The sequence below is a fragment of the Mus caroli genome, chromosome 1 (assembly GCF_900094665.2).
Source record: "Mus caroli chromosome 1, CAROLI_EIJ_v1.1, whole genome shotgun sequence".
In the NCBI taxonomy this organism is placed as follows: domain Eukaryota; kingdom Metazoa; phylum Chordata; class Mammalia; order Rodentia; family Muridae; genus Mus; species Mus caroli.
Genome location: NC_034570.1, coordinates 33,443,080 through 33,461,655, shown reverse-complemented (window position 1 = coordinate 33,461,655; position 18,576 = coordinate 33,443,080). Strand labels below are relative to the sequence as shown.

Here is an 18,576-nt window from a genome sequence, read left to right as displayed (position 1 = left end):
TCATTATCCTCAAGGCAGGAGCATGGCACCATCCAGGCAGCCATGGTACAGGAGGAGCTGAGAGTTCTACCTCTTCATCTGAAGGCTGCTAGCAGAAGACTGACTTCCAAGCAGCTAGGATGAGGGTCTTAAAGGCCACAACAACAGTGACAAACCTGCTCCAACAAGGCCATACCTACTCCAACAGGGCCACACCTTCTAATAGTGCCACTCCCTGGGCCAAGCATATACAAACCATCACATGGGCTATAACTCAGTGGCTAGGATGGCTGCTTATGGAGTGTCAGATTCGATATTCTATATCACACTTCACCCCCCCCCCAAAAAAAAAACTGAAAAAGAAGAAAAGAAACAACCACCAGACACAAAAGCATTTTTACTGTGATTCCAATTGTTTGAGGGTAAGCATGCAAGTCACTCCAGGGTGTAAGAGGTAAGAGTGGTGGTTATTTTGGGTAAGGAGACTATTGGATATGAGGAAGCATGGGGGGAACCTGTGGGCAGGAATGTAGTTGGGGATGGCAATTACATGTGTATTACCTCTCTGATACGTTCATAAACTATATAATTTTGTCTTGTCTTTTTGTGTGAATATATATATGTATGTATGTATTTTAGAACTCAGTTTACAAGTTTAAAACTGTGACAATTTCAATCAATTTGTATTACAACTTACATTGAATATGGCCCATATTAATGTTTATTCAGAGAGTAGAAAAGAAAATCAGGACTTCTATTTTCAGCAGTCATAAATGAAAAAGGAGACTGAGGCGGTAGCTCAGTGGTAGTGTGAATGCTTATTATTTATGAGGCCATGAGTTCGATTCCCAGCACTGCACAAAGAAACACACACACACACTATTAAATTTTGTGATGAATTAGCTCAACTTAGAGGTTTTGGTACAATAAGAAAGACCACAAATGTGTGGAATTAGAGAGTTTGTGTTTGTAGCAATCATTATCACTCTGTCCCAAACACTTATTTCTTGATTTCTTCCACAGACAAGATAACATTCACCCACGTTACATAGAGGCTTTACCAATAAGTTGTGAATGTAAATAAATAAATACATATGTTAAAGATATGTATGAAAAGATAATGAGTTCAGCAGATAATTGGCTACACACACATATATGCACATACATACACACACATACTTACACACCTACACACATAAATTCATACACACATACATGCACATACATATGTACTCACATACATACATATACACACATACACACCCACATAATACAAACATACATACATACATATACACGCACAAATACACATACATATACATACATACATACACACCCACACATACACATATATATATATACATACACACATACATATACAACATACACACATACATATGCACACTCACACATATACATACACACATATACCCATGCATACATACATACACATACATATATACACATATATACATACATATTCACACACATACATACTTACATACGTAGACACATGCACACACACATACACATATATACACATATACTCACATACATGTACATACACACATACACGCAAATATATACACATGCTTACACTTACACATACCCACAGTCATACACACAAAGACTAGATAATCTAGGGTTGTGTCTGACGTTAGAAGTTAATTGGATGGGTTAAAAAATAAACAAACCAGACTGCACACATCAGAAGTTTGGATGGAAAATCCCAGAAATGAGTTGTGTTGGTTGGGTTTTGTCAACTTAATGTAAGCTAGAGTTGTCTGAGAAGAGGAGATATCTATTAAGAAAATGACCCCGTCTAGTTTGTCTGTAGACAAGCCCATGCAACATATTCTTAACGGATGATTGTTTCAGAAGGGGCAAGCTCACTGTGGGCATGCTAGCCCTGGGAAGGCATGTGAGCCAGAGAAGAGCAAGCCAGTAACCAGTATCACTCCATAGCTCAGCTTCTGCCTTGAATTCCTACCTTGACTTCCCTCGATGGACTGTGACCTGGGATATATAAGCCAAATAAATGCTTTCTTCCCCAAGTTGCTTTAAGTCATGGTCTTTATCATAGCAATACAAAGGAAACCAAGATACAAATTAACAGAATGTGTCCTTACTGGATCACAGTGAGACCAAGGTTGAATACAGCAAAAGGGTGGTGGGCACAGTCAAAGGTTCTGAGGTCTATGAAGCTGGAACCCTGGATGAAGAGTGAAGAGAAAGGCCAGGAGAATACTTAAGGAAAAAGAAAAGCCAAGATTTTCCTGTAGTTGATGAAAAACTGTGACTCACTGAATCGAGATTCCTGACATGAGGAAAAGTTTGAAAGCAGTTAGAGAAGACCGGCAGCCGACTTCCACACAAAGCTAATGAACCTGGAAGATGGAGGGATGACATCTTTAGATTCCTCAAAGGATAAGCAAAGAATTAAAAAGCTTTTCCAAAAGTTTTCTTCCAACCAGAAATGCCCTTCAGAAATGGAAAGGAGGTCGGGATGCTGTAGGCCAAAGCTACAGGCAGCACTGAAGGACATGATTGGTATCAGAATTGAGCTCTGTAGGGGCCTAAGGGAAAGGCTTCACTGAAGAAAAGCGTGCCAAGTGAAAGGACTAAGAATGGCATGGAGATGAGAAATGTAACCACATGAGTGAAAAGATGATGCTCAGTGGCATTTACAACTCACTTCTGGCAAAACATGGAGGGAGTGTAGAGCCAGGATGAGTGATGCATACTGTGCAGGAAATGTGCTGCCTCCGTGTGGTAACCACGGGAGACTTCTCTTGGTCACTTTGTATATTGTATTCAGTTGAGCAACTGGCAAAAGGATAAAATGTTGAAATGTAAAAGCTCTAGTTGAAACAACAAATATCTGATCCATCCAAAAGGTAGGGAAATAAAGAGGCCATTGAGATGGCTTAGCGAGCAGGTGAAGACACCAGCCTGGGGAGTCTTGAGTTCTGCCCTCAGAGACCACATGACTAAAGGGAATGGGCTGCACTTAGTGAGATGCACAGCAAGACAATACCCTCCCCAGACATGTATACACAATAACTTTTTTTTAAAGAACACAGTGGTAGGGAGTAAATGAGACGTTTGGAGAAGTGAGGATTTACTTTACACTGTAAGTGTAAAAGGTTGTTGGACTAGACTAGATGAAGCTAGTAGTGCTATATAGTGCTCATCTATCAGACACCTTTTGATAAAAAAGTCAGGAAGGTTCAGACTGATAATGAATGCAAATAAAGACAGACAGAAAGGGCTGTGACGTGACAAAGTCAGCATCAGGTAAACTAAAGGTGAAGTGTGTTAAGAGGGCTGGGGGTGTTTAGGATCTACGATCACGTTAAACAGGGAAAGGGCAGTGTTCCTGAGTGTGCACGTGACACGTGTGTGACATACACACCAGGCAACAAAAGCAAAGGGGGATAATTGGTGAGACAGGGAAATTAAAGAAGATAAGAGTATGTGTTGGAGTAAGACACCGTGGTGTTTCTATTTCATAGGTGTCCTTAAATAGAGTATCTGCAGAACATGGCACCTGTTCAGGACAATGGGCCTGTGGCTGCGTAGGCTAACTCGTGTAAGATAAACTCAACAGATATTATACATTGAAATTAAGCAGATTGAATTATCTGAACCCTAAACTTAAAGGAAAATTAAGCGACAGGTGAGCGCACTGTCTTCAAACATTTGGGAACAAGGCAGTGTGTTTTTAACATCACTTCTCTTACTCTTGTTTTCGGATGCCATGACAAAATACCACAAACTGGACAATTTAAAAAAGAAAGACATTGATTTCACATCGTTGTGAAGGCTAAGAAATGCACAGTATTGAAGTGCTAGCTAGCATCTGCTGAGGCACTTGCTCTGTAGTAGCAGAGGCATTGCACGGGGAGATGCAGTGCGGAGCACAGAGCTTGCTTAGATGGTGGGAACTAACTTGCCCTGTGATGACCTCATTAGCCTGTTTATCAAAGCAAAGCCCTCCTGGCCTGATCTCTTCATTAGGCCCTACCTCTTAACACCCCTTAACAATACAGCAGAATATCAATGTAAGCGTAGGGACTTCCAATCATACTGTTCCAAGTGGGTCAGATAAGAAATCATGATTAAAATAAGGAAACCTCTGACCTGGATGGAAGTGAAGGCATTATATTGAGCTGGTGAGAGGAGTCAGTGGATCAATCATTTGTGCAGAGGCCTGGCAATCTAACACGGACCCTCAGTTCTTACAGGGCTTCCGGAGGGAACAAGTTCCCAAGAGCTGTTTTCCAACATACACACGTGCACAGTGATGTGTGCATATCTGCATTCGCTAATTCATTAGTTAGAAAGACATAAACGTGGAAAATAGGATAAAACTGTTATACCAAGGTCAGCTTAAAGTCTGTGAACTCCTGGCTCCTGTTCTGATGTTAGAAAAAGAAAAGTAAATTGAATTCAAAGAATATGGAAAGAAAAAAGAATTAACAGCAGAAGTTAATGGCAAAACCAAACCAACCAAACAAACACAATGCATCATTCAGTGCTTCTAAACAAGCAAAGCTGCCAAAAAATATCCCCACGCTGAACTGAATGGTAACCCTGGAGGTCAGCACATCTCAGGTAGAGGTTAAGTTTTGTAGACCAACTGGCATACACACTTTTTAAAAAAAGGGTGGTGGTGGGGGGGGGAATTTTGTGGTACATCTTTAAAACACCATAGAGAACGAGGAATAAAAGTTTAGAAATGCCCACAATATCTGTGGAGTCATGACAGGTTTGATGTAACAACCGAGTTCCCCTATGATGAAAAACGGAGTCTTCCTAAAGAAGGGACAGAGGTGCTCACTGTCACGTCTGATACCTAGCATTAAACTAAAGGTGCTAGCCAGTACCATGAGGGGAAAATAAAAACAGTGTTAGATTGGAAAAGTTAAAAGTCACCTGCAGGTGCCTTATCAGCACACCACAGCAGAACTACCAGAAATTCCAAGAGAATTATCAAGAGTGTTGAATATAGAAGGTCAGTATAGGAAGTTCAGTGATGATTATGTCTGTAACAAACAAACAGAAAACAGAAATTAACCGCAACAAATTCCTCAGAAGTCTGAAATGACTGGAAGGTGTTTGCATCATCTGCTAGTGATTGAGTCAGAATGGTGGTCACTCTTACCAGGGATCTGCCAAGTGAGAGCACGCCCGATGAACTTGTCCTGAGAATGGCCTGGGTGGTGACCTCAGGGTTACTCAAGTAAAAGTTCAAAATACATATTTAAGATGTGGACTTAGTCAGTCCTCCATCACCCTGAGGCGGCAGCTCTTGAGAGTGTTGCTGCTCACCGTTGCCGTCCCCGGGGACCCAACACAAGTTCTACGGCTTTAGATGTTGGTTAATTGAACTTCTTCTAAATACTGTGGTTCTCTGCACTGCCTGTCTCACACATTTAACAGCCTTGACAGCAGAACAGTGACTCCATCCTGCTTGTGCTCGTCACCATGCAGGCTCACTCTGAGCAGCCGGAGGATGGGCTTCAACTAAACTCGAAATAAAAAATACACATTCTTCTGGTTGTCTCACAGGCGGTGTCTCAGGAGGCCTCCTGACACCTTCTTACAGGGGAGTTAACTGATGACCCTTCTGAAATTTGGGTCAGTGACTTGCCAGATGTGCATGTAAGATTTCTGACATACACCCCCTCCACACAAAAGAATTAAATTCTGCTCTTCCTCTCCCATTGATCTTTGAGTGGTTTATAGATTGTTTCCCTTGGCTTCATCAGTTTAAGTCTCCCCGATTAGAACATGGTTTGATTCATTTGATGTCTGTGTTGAGAAGTGAATCTCATTAGTTTTGGACTCCAGGAAAAGCAGCCTTTGGAATGGGAAGAGTAAACCTTAAGGCTTTGTCGGAAGAGAAGAGTGATCTGAAAGAGCAGAGAGGTACCCTTAACCCAGTCGACCTCAGGACGAAGCTAGCCTATAGCTAGTGTAAGCAGAGGGATGGTGGATTTCAAATCCAGGTGTTGCATCTGAGGGCTGTGTCACTTGTCATGAACTGGCCCAGGAAGAAGCACAAGAGTGACGTGAATGACTAATTTGAAAGAAGCTGCAATGTTGCTGAGGGATTGTCGTCTTCCAGCAAGGCAAGAAGACTTTCAGAGCTTGATTCCTTTATATCCCAGACCATAGAAAACCACAGGAACGTTTACATCTCCTTTTATGAGATAAGATGTGTGAACCGATCTTATGCATGTGCATAGATGAGAAATCCTGAGTGAATGCCTTAGTACCGGAGTCCAGCAGCCTGCTTTAAGAATATGAGGATGATTCGGCATCAGACAATTCTCTTAGCATAATCCACTGGAACAGGTTGAGGAAGACACAGTACTTCCATCTCTCAGATTCTGCAGCCTCCTCCTGGAACACAGCACCCCGCGCTAGGAATCTAGGACTGAAGGTAGCCTGGCTAATTTTATCAGTGATTGGATGTAATCTTTAATGTTAAGATTTTATATGGATGGATGTTTTACAGGCATGTGGAATGATCCATGTGCGGGAGTTACTGAAGAACACACTAATTAAACCAACTAGAAGCATATGAATTTTTTTAAGTTGGTGACCAAGAACTCATTTCTCAGAGCCTCTTGGTGCAGAAACTCAAGTGTTCAGCATTTTTTAAAGTCAGAACCCACAATCACATCAGGTTTTTTAAGGGTAGGAACAGCATCTGTATTTTTACAGAGCTTAATGGTATTTTTCCAGCCACTACATGACAGTTACCTTTAACTTACACTCACACTTATTTATTTCAGTTTTATGTTTTAGCTGGCACAGACATCAGTTGTTCTGGTTAATACATCTGGGCATGGGCAGGGCATGGACAGTCTCATCAAAAACACTTCCGTGGTGCCTGTGGCTGCTGGGATGGAAGACTGAGGAACATCTCCAAATAAAGTCAGGACAAAATGGCACCACCTTAGCTGTTTGACACATATGTGCCTGCTGTGCTGTCAAATGCCAGAAAAGGGTATGGCCTCTCCTGGAACTGGAGGTACAGATGGTTGTGAGCCACCATGTGGGTGCTGGGAGTTGAACCCAGGTCCTCTGGAAGAACCGCCAGTGCTCTTAACTACCGAGCCATCTCCCCAGCTCTAGACATACATAGTCTTTTAAACTTAAGAGTGGGTGGCAATGAGGCTCTGATTTAATCCCCACTGAGAGAGGGGGAGGATCAATCTCAGTATGTCACAGCAAGAGACTGAACGGGAAGGGTTGGAAACATTACAGTAGCAGAAAGTAAATTGTCTACACACAATGTGGCTATGTGAAAAAAACCCAAGGGAACCAGCTGGCAAACTGCCAGGATCTGAGAGAAATGAACACGGTGGGCACAGGGTGTAGGACCCATGGATTGGTCTCTGAAGCTCAGCTTGTAGTTCCAGTAGCATCTTTCATTAGATTTCTGAAAACCTCCAAAGGAGAGGCATCAAAATGCATGTGATTGTACAGCTAAGGAACTTTTACCTAATCTTTCAGTGAGGAATTATTAGTCTACAGTGATATTTCTGGTATAACAATGGGCTTTTTTTTTAAAGGCAGGTCCTATGAGAAGAATTAATTGTATGCCTTCTAGATAATGAAAATTCTCAATTTTCAAAATGTTTTCTTTCTTTTTTTCTTTTTCTTTCTTTTTTTTTCTTTTCTTTTTGATAACCCACTCAGCCCAAATAATGTTGCTCATATGTACATGGAGGACATTGTAACTTTTACAGCTCTGAGAGGAAAGGCATCCTGGCAGTCAGAAACCAAGGAATACCACAGAGTCAAACCACACAGCAAAGCCCACCCAGGAGATTTATTGGGAAAGCACAAAGGGTGAGAAGATGCCTCTGAGAAGCAGCAGAGAACTGAACAGGAGGCAGGCTTTATTGAGGGTTTCTGCAGGGGTGGGGGAGATTTCTACTTGCAGGGGGTGGGGGGATGGGATTGATGGAGTTACTGGAGCAAGCTTAGGAATTGGTGGGTTTTTTGAGCTCAGGGATTGGTCAGTTTTTTTGTGCTCAGAGATTGGTGGGATTTTTGAGCTCAGGGATTAATGGGATTTTTGATTGGTGAATTTTGGTAGGTTTTCAATCCCAAATGTGGGCTCAGACCTTTTGCCCTATATTCTCCTCTTTTTTGTTTATTATTAATAAACAACCACAGCTTTGGAAGGCATTATCATTAGACTACTTCCTGATGATTGGGGGCATCGAAGTCCTTGGATCTAACTTGGATCTAACTTGACCTTCAGTATCCGAATATGATTGGCAGGCACAGGCCTCTGGCTCTATAGCCAGGGGCTACTAATCCTGTGACAGCAACTGATTAAAATTCTGGTTAGAAATCTTTGGGTCCGTTGTTGAAGAAAACTAGACAAGAAGTCTATAAGGCAGAGTGTGGCTAGTAGGATTAAAGATAGGGGAAGGGGGACTTAAGACAGGCAGCATCCAGTTTTACTTTAACTGTCAGTGATCCACTGGCCACAGGCATTGAACTGTTTCCTGCATTTGTTTTGGAGATCTTCCTGGACTTGTCCAGTCTTGTCTTTGACCATATCAGATGATTGTGTAACACAGAAGCAACATTCCTCCCGTAGGAAGCGACAAAGATGACCTCTCTCTGCTATTAGTAAATGTAATCTTTGCTGATTTTGCAGCACTAGGGCAGCCAGTGAGTCTGTTTGGCTCTGGAGGGTAAGGGTGGTCTGAGCTACTCACTGGATGCCCTCAGAGGAAAATCTATAGTGAATAGCTAGGAGCCCTGTTAGTCCCACCCACTGCTCAGGTGGTTATACCCAGGACTGTGAGAAAGGATAGGACCTAAACCACTCATTTGTCTTGCAGACTGCTGTAAGCCCTGTGATAGGAACTGGCAAGGGCTCTTCCTTGGGTACCACCCCTAGTTTTTGAAAAAGGAACAGCAGGGCATAAGACCAACCTGCAGGTAGGCAGTCATAAACTCAAGTGCTGCAAAGATCAAGGTATTATGAACATTCAGATGTAAATGGCAGGCTTATAGAGGGTCAAGTAGTCCAGTGGGTGAGGCTACAGATGGTCTGACCTGGGAGGGACACACAACCAGAATTCTAAAGCAGCCAGGAAGTGTGCTGTTAGGTAGCTGATGTGTGGAGGTTAAAGTCTGAAATGCGATGAAATGACCATGAGGGCAGAGAGGACGAATCAGTATCATCTAGGGACGAAAGGATCTTTGAGGAGTGTTAGAGCACATCTTCTATCCTGTCTACACCCAGGAGTTAAGAGAGCAGGGTGTATACTTGGTGTTTTGCTCATGCTTGATGGACAGTTATGACAAAAGCTTTCCCGTGACTCCCATCTCCCAACTGGGGTACGATGTTCAGACTTCATAGCTAGAAGGAGCTTTGTCGGGGAACAGGAAGGACAGAAAAATGGTTTGGAGTAGAGGTAAGAGATAGCTTGAACCTACGGAATCTCCTTCCATTTCCCCTACAGCTGCAGCATTTGTGAAAGTCTCAAATAATATTGGGATCTAGGTGCCATTCAGTGGCCATTTGTATCAGTTATCTAAGGGGTCTTGAGGCTGAGTTTGAATGCAAAGGTGAACAAGTCTCAAGCCCTTCAGGTTGGATGCCAGGCGTAGCGGCTGGAGGTTTTCTAAAAGGTATCCTAAGGGGGAGTGAGAGGGTGTGGGGAGGAGAACTGTCACTGCAGCCTGTTCATGCCATGAACCTGGGAAGGATATTAATAAAGCTGGAATAGGAAGATGACAGTGGATATGATCATAGTCTACTGTATTCATATGTAGATTCTCAAGAATAGAGAAAATGTTGTTTAAAAAAATACAATGGCTCAGAGATTAAGAGCACTGGATATACTTACAGAGGTCCTGGGTTTGATTTCCAGAGACCATATGGCGGCCATGTATACATTATCAAAGATGGAACATTTAAGGTCTCATTGTGGATCAGAACTAACATAAACACTTTCACTTGACGTTGGTGTTGGAAGGTCTTTGAACCTTAAGAGAAATATTCTCTCTATGCCAAAGAATTCCATAATAGACCTGTATTACCAGAAACAAGAGTGAGCTGGGAAGACTTTTCCTGGGAAAATGTCACACACACACATGCACACGCACACACACACACACACACACACACCCCTACTCACCACAAATAGGTAGCCCATGGCAGACCAAAGGACAGACACTGACAAAGTCCAGATTGTTGAACCAGTGAGTTTTATTGTGGTTACTTACAGAAATGTTACTTACAGGAGCTGACATGACTCAATACAGGTCCTGACAGTTTACTCTTCTGTTGAATTTTCTGGGTGTGTGGCATGTATGTATGCAAAAGGACCAGTGTCTGCACAGGACACCCTAAGACCAAATTCTCAGCACAAGGAGATCTATCTGCTTCAGAGGAACAAGGGTCAGGGACAAAGGGACAAAGATGGGAGCTAGAAGAAGAGGAAGAAGAGAAAAACAGCAAGAGAGAGGAGGAGGAGACAAAGGACCACCTCTGGATAGAGATGAGACAGACATAGCCCATAGGCAAATGACAGTTTATAAAGGTACAAGGAGAAACCCAGGTATTTAATTTTAATTGAGCATGTTAATTAGGCGAGCCTAAGGGGGCTTCTGATTGCTGGTATTCAATAATTTGACGGCTGGACCTTGGTAGTCAGTCTCAGGAAGAGGAAGTGGCTAAATAAGGGAATGGATCTTGGGGGGGTCTAGCTTTAGAAATGTAATCTAACAGTTTTTCCCAAGGCAGAGGGGAGGAGCCGTGCTCACCATGCTCAGGTCTAGTGGAGCCCTTCCTTAGGTATGTGTTCATGTGTGTGTACAGTGTAGGTGCATATGAATGTGGAGGATAAACATTGGTGTCAGCTGTTTCTCTCACATGAATCCAGGCGTCCACGACTGAGGACCAAGCTCTGCTTTACCTCCTCAGTGCCGTGACTGCAGGCGTGTTCCAGTGCACCTGCCCTGTTCTTTTTCTATTTCAGTGCTGGGATCCAAGCTGAGGTCTTTATGCTTGTATGGCGAGCACCTCACTGACAGAGCCATCTCACAGATGCCTCTGATATTTTTTAAAGTGTGAATCTCTTAGCATGCTTCCCATGAAATGTATTTAAGGGAATATGTACAAAATCGTCGAGTCTAGAAGTGTTTCACATTTTAAAGGCTCTCTTTCTCTTTTTTAAGTCTTCCACCTCTAATTTAAAAATCCAAAGTCTGAAATACCCTCAAACATGAAGCTCAGATTCTAAAGCATTTTAGATTTGGATTATTGGGCTAAGTCCTTGGTTTATTATTGGACATTGCACTAGTGTGCTTAAAGGAACAGTACGTGTTAGTTTGTTTTTCTTGATGCATTCCGAAGTCTGATTAGATTTGTTTCTGTTTTCCTGAAAGAAACGCTGTAACTTACACCCGTTTAACGAGTGAACTCTACCTATGAGCACCGGGAGGAGTTGCCTCGGATTTCTCTTTGTGCTTATTTTCTAACAGTATTTTTAATGGCTGGAAACAATGTGTTTTAAAATGCAGTCATTTATATTTCTCCTGTCTACCAGCCCCGGATGACAACTCATTATTGCTGTTGCGAGCTGAGTTATATTTAACCATGAAGAACTATGATCAAGCCCTGCAGGATGCTGAGGCAGTTTGTCAGAGGGAACCTCTCCTGACCAAGGTGATTTATGCTTGTCAATTGACCTTAGTGATGATCTGTCTGATTAAGGTTATGGTGTGTGTGTGTCTGTCTGTCTGTCTGTCTTTCTGTGCATGCATGTGTGTGTGAGTATGTGTGAGTATGTGTGTACATATGGGGTAGTGTGTGTGAGTGTATGTATGTGTGTGTGGCTGTGCATGCATGGGAGTGTGTGTTAGAATATGTGAGAATGTGTGTGTAGATGTGGAATTGTGTATGCGTGTGTGCACTGTGTGTGCATGTGTGAGTATGCATGTATGCATGTATGTATGTATGTATGTGTATGTGGCTGTGCATGCATGGGAGTGTGTGTTAGAATATGTGAGAATGTGTGTGTAGATGTGGAATTGTGTATGCGTGTGTGCACTGTGTGTGCATGTGTGAGTATGCATGTATGCATGTATGTATGTATGTATGTGTATGTGGCTGTGCATGCATGGGAGTGCATGTGTATTTGAATATGTATTTGTAAGTATGTTTGTGCATGTGGGAGTGTGGGTATGCACTGTGTGACCATGTGTGAGTATGTATATATGTGTGTGTGTACATAGTGTATGTATGTGCAAATGTACTGTCATACTCACCTGTGTAGGTACAGGTAGTGGCCAGAGACACTGAGATGTGTGCCTCATTGCTTCTCCTGATTCAGGGTCTCACTGAGCCTCGAGCTCACTCCTTAGATAGGCTGGTAGGTTAGCAAGCCCCTAGGGTCCTCCTGTCCCCCTCACAGGATGCCACCCTCCCAGCTGTTTCCACATGGATGGTTGGGATCAGAACTCAAGTCCTCACACTTGTACAGCTAAGACATTGGTCCCAGCCCTAGGTCATGGTATTTTATTCATAAGTTAGCATGATTGTGATGAGGCACCTGAAGATAGTGCATATCTTCTCTATCTTATAGTAGTCTGAATTTAGCAATTATTTCATACTAAATCTAATTTATCAGACCAAGTTTATTCCTGGATTCAGATAATGCTTTTCCCTTGCTATTTATTTGCTAATGCGCTTTACTCTGTATACTATTTAGCTCAATGGTGAGCCATCAGCACAGTCTCAGAATCGTTGTTCAGAATGCCTGGGAGCAGATGAATTTAGGGATTTTGATTTAGGGACTTTCATATTTTGAGGATAGTCCCAGATATAATGATATAACTCAAGGCAAAGACAAGGTGTTACTTGATGCTTTATATACAAAAGTAATTAAAACTTTCATATGACTTCATACAGTATTTTTAAAGTTTTGTGCATGAAACAAAGCTTTATGTCTTAAAGGAACTCTGCTGGTGACATCAAGCCCCTGCTGAAGATGCTTTGCATTCTGGAAAATTTCTAGTTTTACAGTTTGGGGTTAGAAATGTCTATCCTGTATAGATAAGTTCAAAAGTTACATGAAATTAAATCCAAAGAATTGGAGAACAATATGATACTTTTGAGTAACTAGAAACCCAACAGGGAAACTGACCTCAAAATGACAGTTGGAAGTTACGAGTTGGTAAATAAGTGAATAGCACAGAAGACGATATACAGGATAGACACAGAGAAAATGAAAACCCAATCTAAGTAACAGAACAGAAAGAAAAATAAATGAGTTCTGTGGGATTATAAAGTGGTATAATGAATGTTCAGTTGGAACCACAGGAGGAGAAGAAAAATTGGAAAGATAATGGCTTTCAAATTTAGCAGGAAACATTAATTTCAGTTTCACAAGATGAACAAGAAACCACTCAAAATAAACTCAAATCACAATCAGTCTGCTCTTTAAGCTGGAATTGTTAAGAGTCTTGAATGTATCAAGAAAGCATGGCCTATGGGGAAACAGCAAGACAGATGGTTGACATCTCATGAGGAATCCTGGAGGCCATTCAACTTGGGAACAGCAAGATGGATAGTTAATGTCTCAAGAGGAATCATGGAGACCAGTAACCATGGGAACAGCAAGATGGATAATTGACACTTCATGAGGAATCATGGAGGCCAGTCAACATTGGATCAGCCTATTCAAAGTGGGAAGGAAAAACATCAGTGTGCCTGCGAAGCAGCACCCACAAAATGGAGTCTACTAGAAATTCATGCTAAGTGTGAAGACATGGGAAGATTTAAATGGCTTAGAAATGTAGTTTGAAAACACAGAGTATGCAAACGTTAAATGGCCATATGATCTCAAAGTATAGCAGAAGACACTAAAGGAATGTTTGAGACACACTGGGAGACGTCATCTCAACTTAATTGGCACTTGTAAAACACCGCCTTTAACTATATAGCATACATATCATTTAATGCCTAGTGGATTCAGTGTGCACAAAACAGTATTAAGATTAAAAATATTCACATCGTCACATGAAGGTTCTCTCAAAACAACTAAAATTAGAAGGTAACACGGAATAAAAGCTAGGAAATCTTTATGTATCTGCAACTTGTTTCTTAAACAATCCTTGGACAGAGAAGAAATCAAAAGGGAATTGTCCAACATTTAAATTAATGATAAGATACATTATACATTTAGCTTTTTACATGAAATTAGAGACATTCTTAGAGGAAATTTTATATTATTATCATCGCCTATTAAAGGAGAAGGTTCCAAATCTAGTCTCTTAACTTATGAAACTAGATCTAAACAAGCAAAATAAAACCAAGGTGAGGGACTGGAGATGACTTGATGGGTAAGGATGCATGCCGCTCTTCCAGGAACCTTGAGTTTGGCCACAGTGGGTGGTTCACAACGGAGCATCCTACAACTCTCTCCAATGTCTTCAGAAACCTGCACACATATGGCATATAAACATAGACAGTCACATGTAGATACATAAATAAAAATAAATCTTATTAAACCAAGGTGAACAAAAGAAAGGAAAAAAAATGTAAGATTGACAGTCAATTAGTGGAACCAGAAAACGCACATTATAAAAACAAGAATTTGGTGAGTCGATCTTCAAACTTTTGAAACTCTAGATCTTCAGAAGATATTGGTGCAGAGAAGAAAAGGTAAAGGCACATTAGGGGCATAAGAGGTGATCCTACCAATTCAGTAATGATGCACACAACTGGTTATATGGTTAAGGAATTTGAGCAGGTATTTTACTGAAAAAGATGCGAGAATGTCAAATAAATGTCAGAAAGATGTGTCACTCTTAGTCCCACCCCACTGGCCTCTGAGCACCTATACACAGGTACACACCTAAAACTTGGTAAATGTTAGGATACATAAATCATAACTGTTTTACTTGTTATAGTTTATATTTGACATAGATATAAACTGGTATTTTGTTCAAGATTGCTTTAGCTATTCAAGAGTTTTTATAAATTAAATGAATTTATAAATATCATAATAAAATTAAGTTGACAAATTCCTTTTTCTTTCTTAGCATGTCCTTTAGAACTTCTTTGGGCACATATATAAGTTACAGGCATCCCTGCATTCTGGTTGTAGATGTATTTATTAAACAGTGAAGCTTGCCAATTATCAAGACAGGAAGATACAGGATAGACAGATCTACCTAATCAAATTGTTCTAACACATTTTCTAGGGCTGTTGTAACCAGATGTATATAATCTTGCTGTGTTTTAAAATGTATTCTTTGTCTTTGGGTAAATCCAGGGGCACCATATAAAAGCCCAGATTCTTTCTGGATTGGGAAGAAATAGAGAAGTGTTAAAGGAATTTATCTACTGCCTTGCTTTAAATCCTGAGTGCAACTCGGCGAAGAAAGAAACACAGAAGGTATTCATTGTCATAAGCAACCTCCCCCTTGGGTATCACATTTGACATGTGGCTTTGTGTCATGTGGGGATCCCTTGCTGTAAGAGCAGCAAACATGATTCCAAATGCCCGTGACTGTGTAATGAACAGCACAGTGATAATAATAGGCTCCCCGTTTGATAACTCCTAATTGAGTATGCAGCAGTGCATCTGATGAGGCAGTGTACACACAGCTCAGATGTGATGAGAGATTGGCAGGAGAATCACGATGCAGTACAAGGCTGTGGAGTCGGAGCATTGATCCTAGCTAGGACTTGTGAAGGACCCAGTAAGAGGCATTGAGACATGTGTACAGTTCACTCCACAGACTCCCCTGTGACATACAGCAAAGCTTTATCAGTGTGGTGCACACATACACCATTGCATCCTACTTAGTGTAGGACTCCATCCATCCTTGCCAAATGCCTAGACAGTACTCATGGCCTTTATGTAGCATTTCCAGTGACTGGGGGCTTTTGTTTACCTTCGATGTCTCCTGTGTTAGCATGCTTTCACTTAAGCAGCTACCAATATGTCTACATTATAATTTCTGCTGACTAGTACATTTTCTTTTGTGGTGCTTTAAAACACAAGTCAGTTTTCCCCTCCACACTTGTGAGAGAGAAACCGCCTTAGATCCTTAAGAACGACTTTCTTTCTTTGGAACGTTTTTCTTGCAGAAGAGGGTTTCTGCGGTCTCCTCCCTGTGAGCTTTCTCGTTTACCCTCTGGCTTCATCATCTACATCTGGCTGCCACACGTTGAAGTTTTCCATCCCTGTGTTCACGTTGGGAAATTCGCTTGCATCTTACCCATAAGACCATACCCTCTGATCTTGTTAGAAATGTAGTCAGCTGAAGTAAATAGACATGATTTGTCTAAAGCAGAACTTCCTGGGAAGATACCGTTCCTTCTCGTGCTGGTGTCTGCTGCTCTGCGCTGCAGTCAGGTTTCTGGCCTCTGTGGCAGCTTGTGCCAGTAATGTCACATGGCTGAGCGCCTCCATCATGTTCACCATACCTACAGAGCTCTTCCTCTGAAAGTGTGTCTCTCCCAGCTGACCCTCGACCCACTGCTGTGAGAGTCAGAGCAAACTCAAATGGAGCGCGGATGCTCAGGTCCCAGGATTTTGTAGATTCTTGTCTGCCTGGTACTGCTTACCATGTGATGTTTCTCCCCTCCGGCATTCTCTGGCTGATGGACATGCGTTATCACAGAATTAACATTAGTCCACTGATATACCTGAAATGCAGTCCTGTCCCCCACAGCTCTGCTGAAGCCATAGCAGAGCCATGCTGTGACTGACATCCCAACCAGTCTTCACTGCTTGAAATTACAGAGGCTGTTTACCACCACGTTAGGCTGTTTACCACCATGCTCCATGTTCACAGTGCAGCATGAAGAGCAAAGAAAGAGATTTTAAAAACAAAGCTTGTCTACGTTTTTTCCTGTGCTGTTCACTTCTCTTCATTTTCATTAATCCCTTGGGTTCAGCTGAGCCTGCAAGGCTTGGCAGCCAGAATACCTAACTGGCCTCACTTCCCCGGTTGATTATGGTGTATAAATCTTAAGCCAGAGTTCTGGCCTGTTACTGGATGCTCCCTGGCCCATAAACAGAGCAGCACTCTAGAAATTGCCAGTCCTGTGGGTAATGACATCTTGGATTTAATCTGAGATCCCTGCAGACTCTGCAGCCTTCAACCTTGACACTTTGGGGGTTGATGCAGCTCATAGGAACCAGATAGAAGACAGGCATGATACTCATATTGGATAGGACAGATGGAAAGGGATTGGAATGCGGTGTTAGTGATGTACTGTCTGTGGTTTCAAAATGTTTACAATTTGCAAGATTGGCGGGTGGAATATGGGAATTACTCTTTTTCAGTTTGCGAGGGAGAGGGATGTCTGTTTGGCTTCTGTTGACTGAACCATTAAAATGTGTTAGAGACCTTTTCCTCCAGGGTATTTGACCATGTGTTTTCTGTTTTTGAAATTTTTATAGGTAATATGTGAGGTGTTCTTTTCAACTTCAGAAAGTGAGCACCAGACCTCAATATCTTCCACTGAAGCTGGACCAGAGGCCCTGTGTGAAGGCCAGACGGATCCCCAGTATCCTCTGGAAGAAGCAGGCGGTCACGCTAATGCAGACAATCCGAAGGTGTGGAGTGCATGCCTCTGCCACTGGGTTGCATGTCTTGGCCTCCCATGGGCTAGATGTGACTAGTTAAAACTTGTAAGTGAAGTCATTGGAACTAATGGGACAGTGATGGAAATTCTGGAGCCCCTCCAAACATCTCCATACATTTCAGAACATCTCCAGAACATCAGGAGACCTGATCTTATTTCATCTTAGAGAAAAGAAAGCAGAGATTGGTCTAAATGTATGATATATAATTTATATACTGATGCATATGCTACCGATGTGAAGATTGCTCTTCTCAGCAATAAGTTATCTTGTGGTTTACCATGAAAGGTGTAAATTATTTCTGATTAGCCAGTAGAAAAAGCCAATCTTGTGAAGAGCACAGCCCCTCTTTTCTTCCTCAGAGATCTGTTTTGTGCATGCAGAGACTAGGGGTAAACACTGGATGTCATCTTCTCTTGTTTACACTTCATTTTTGAGACAGGATTTCTTTTTTTCAATTATTATTAGATATTTTCTTTATATGCATTTCAAATGCTATCCCAAAAGTTCCCTATACCCTCCCCCCTGCCCTGCTCCCCTACCCACCCACTCCCACTTCTTGGCCCTGGCATTCCCTGTACTGGGGCATATAAAGTTTGCAATACCAAGGGGCCTCTCTTTCCAATGATGGCCAACTAGCCCATCTTCTGCTACATATGCAGCTAGAGACAAAAGCTCTCGGGGGTACTGGGGGTACTGGTTAGTTCATATTGTTGTTCTACCTATAGGGTTGCAGACCCCTTTAGCTCCTTGGGTACTTTCTCTAGCTCCTCAATTGGGGGCCATGTGTTCCATCCAATAGATGACTGTGAGCATTCCCTTCTGTATTTTCCAGGCACTGTCATAGCCTCATACGAGACAGCTATACCAGGGTCCCTTCAGCAAAATCTTGCTGGCATATGCAATAGTGTCTGGGTTTGGTGGCTGATTATGGGATGGATCC

At 42.0% G+C, this 18,576-nt stretch overlaps 1 protein-coding gene across 1 annotated transcript in view; it reads left to right on the top strand.

Moving 5' to 3' along the window:
• Positions 1–18,576, top strand: part of Lonrf2 (LON peptidase N-terminal domain and ring finger 2) — a 42,430-nt gene that overhangs the window by 4,258 nt on the left and 19,596 nt on the right. Inside the window, exons 2-4 of the mRNA XM_021155427.2 lie at positions 11,577–11,695; positions 15,309–15,431; positions 17,451–17,606. Of these exons, the coding sequence (XP_021011086.1) occupies positions 11,577–11,695; positions 15,309–15,431; positions 17,451–17,606 (398 nt within the window). The remainder of the gene's footprint in view (positions 1–11,576; positions 11,696–15,308; positions 15,432–17,450; positions 17,607–18,576) is intronic.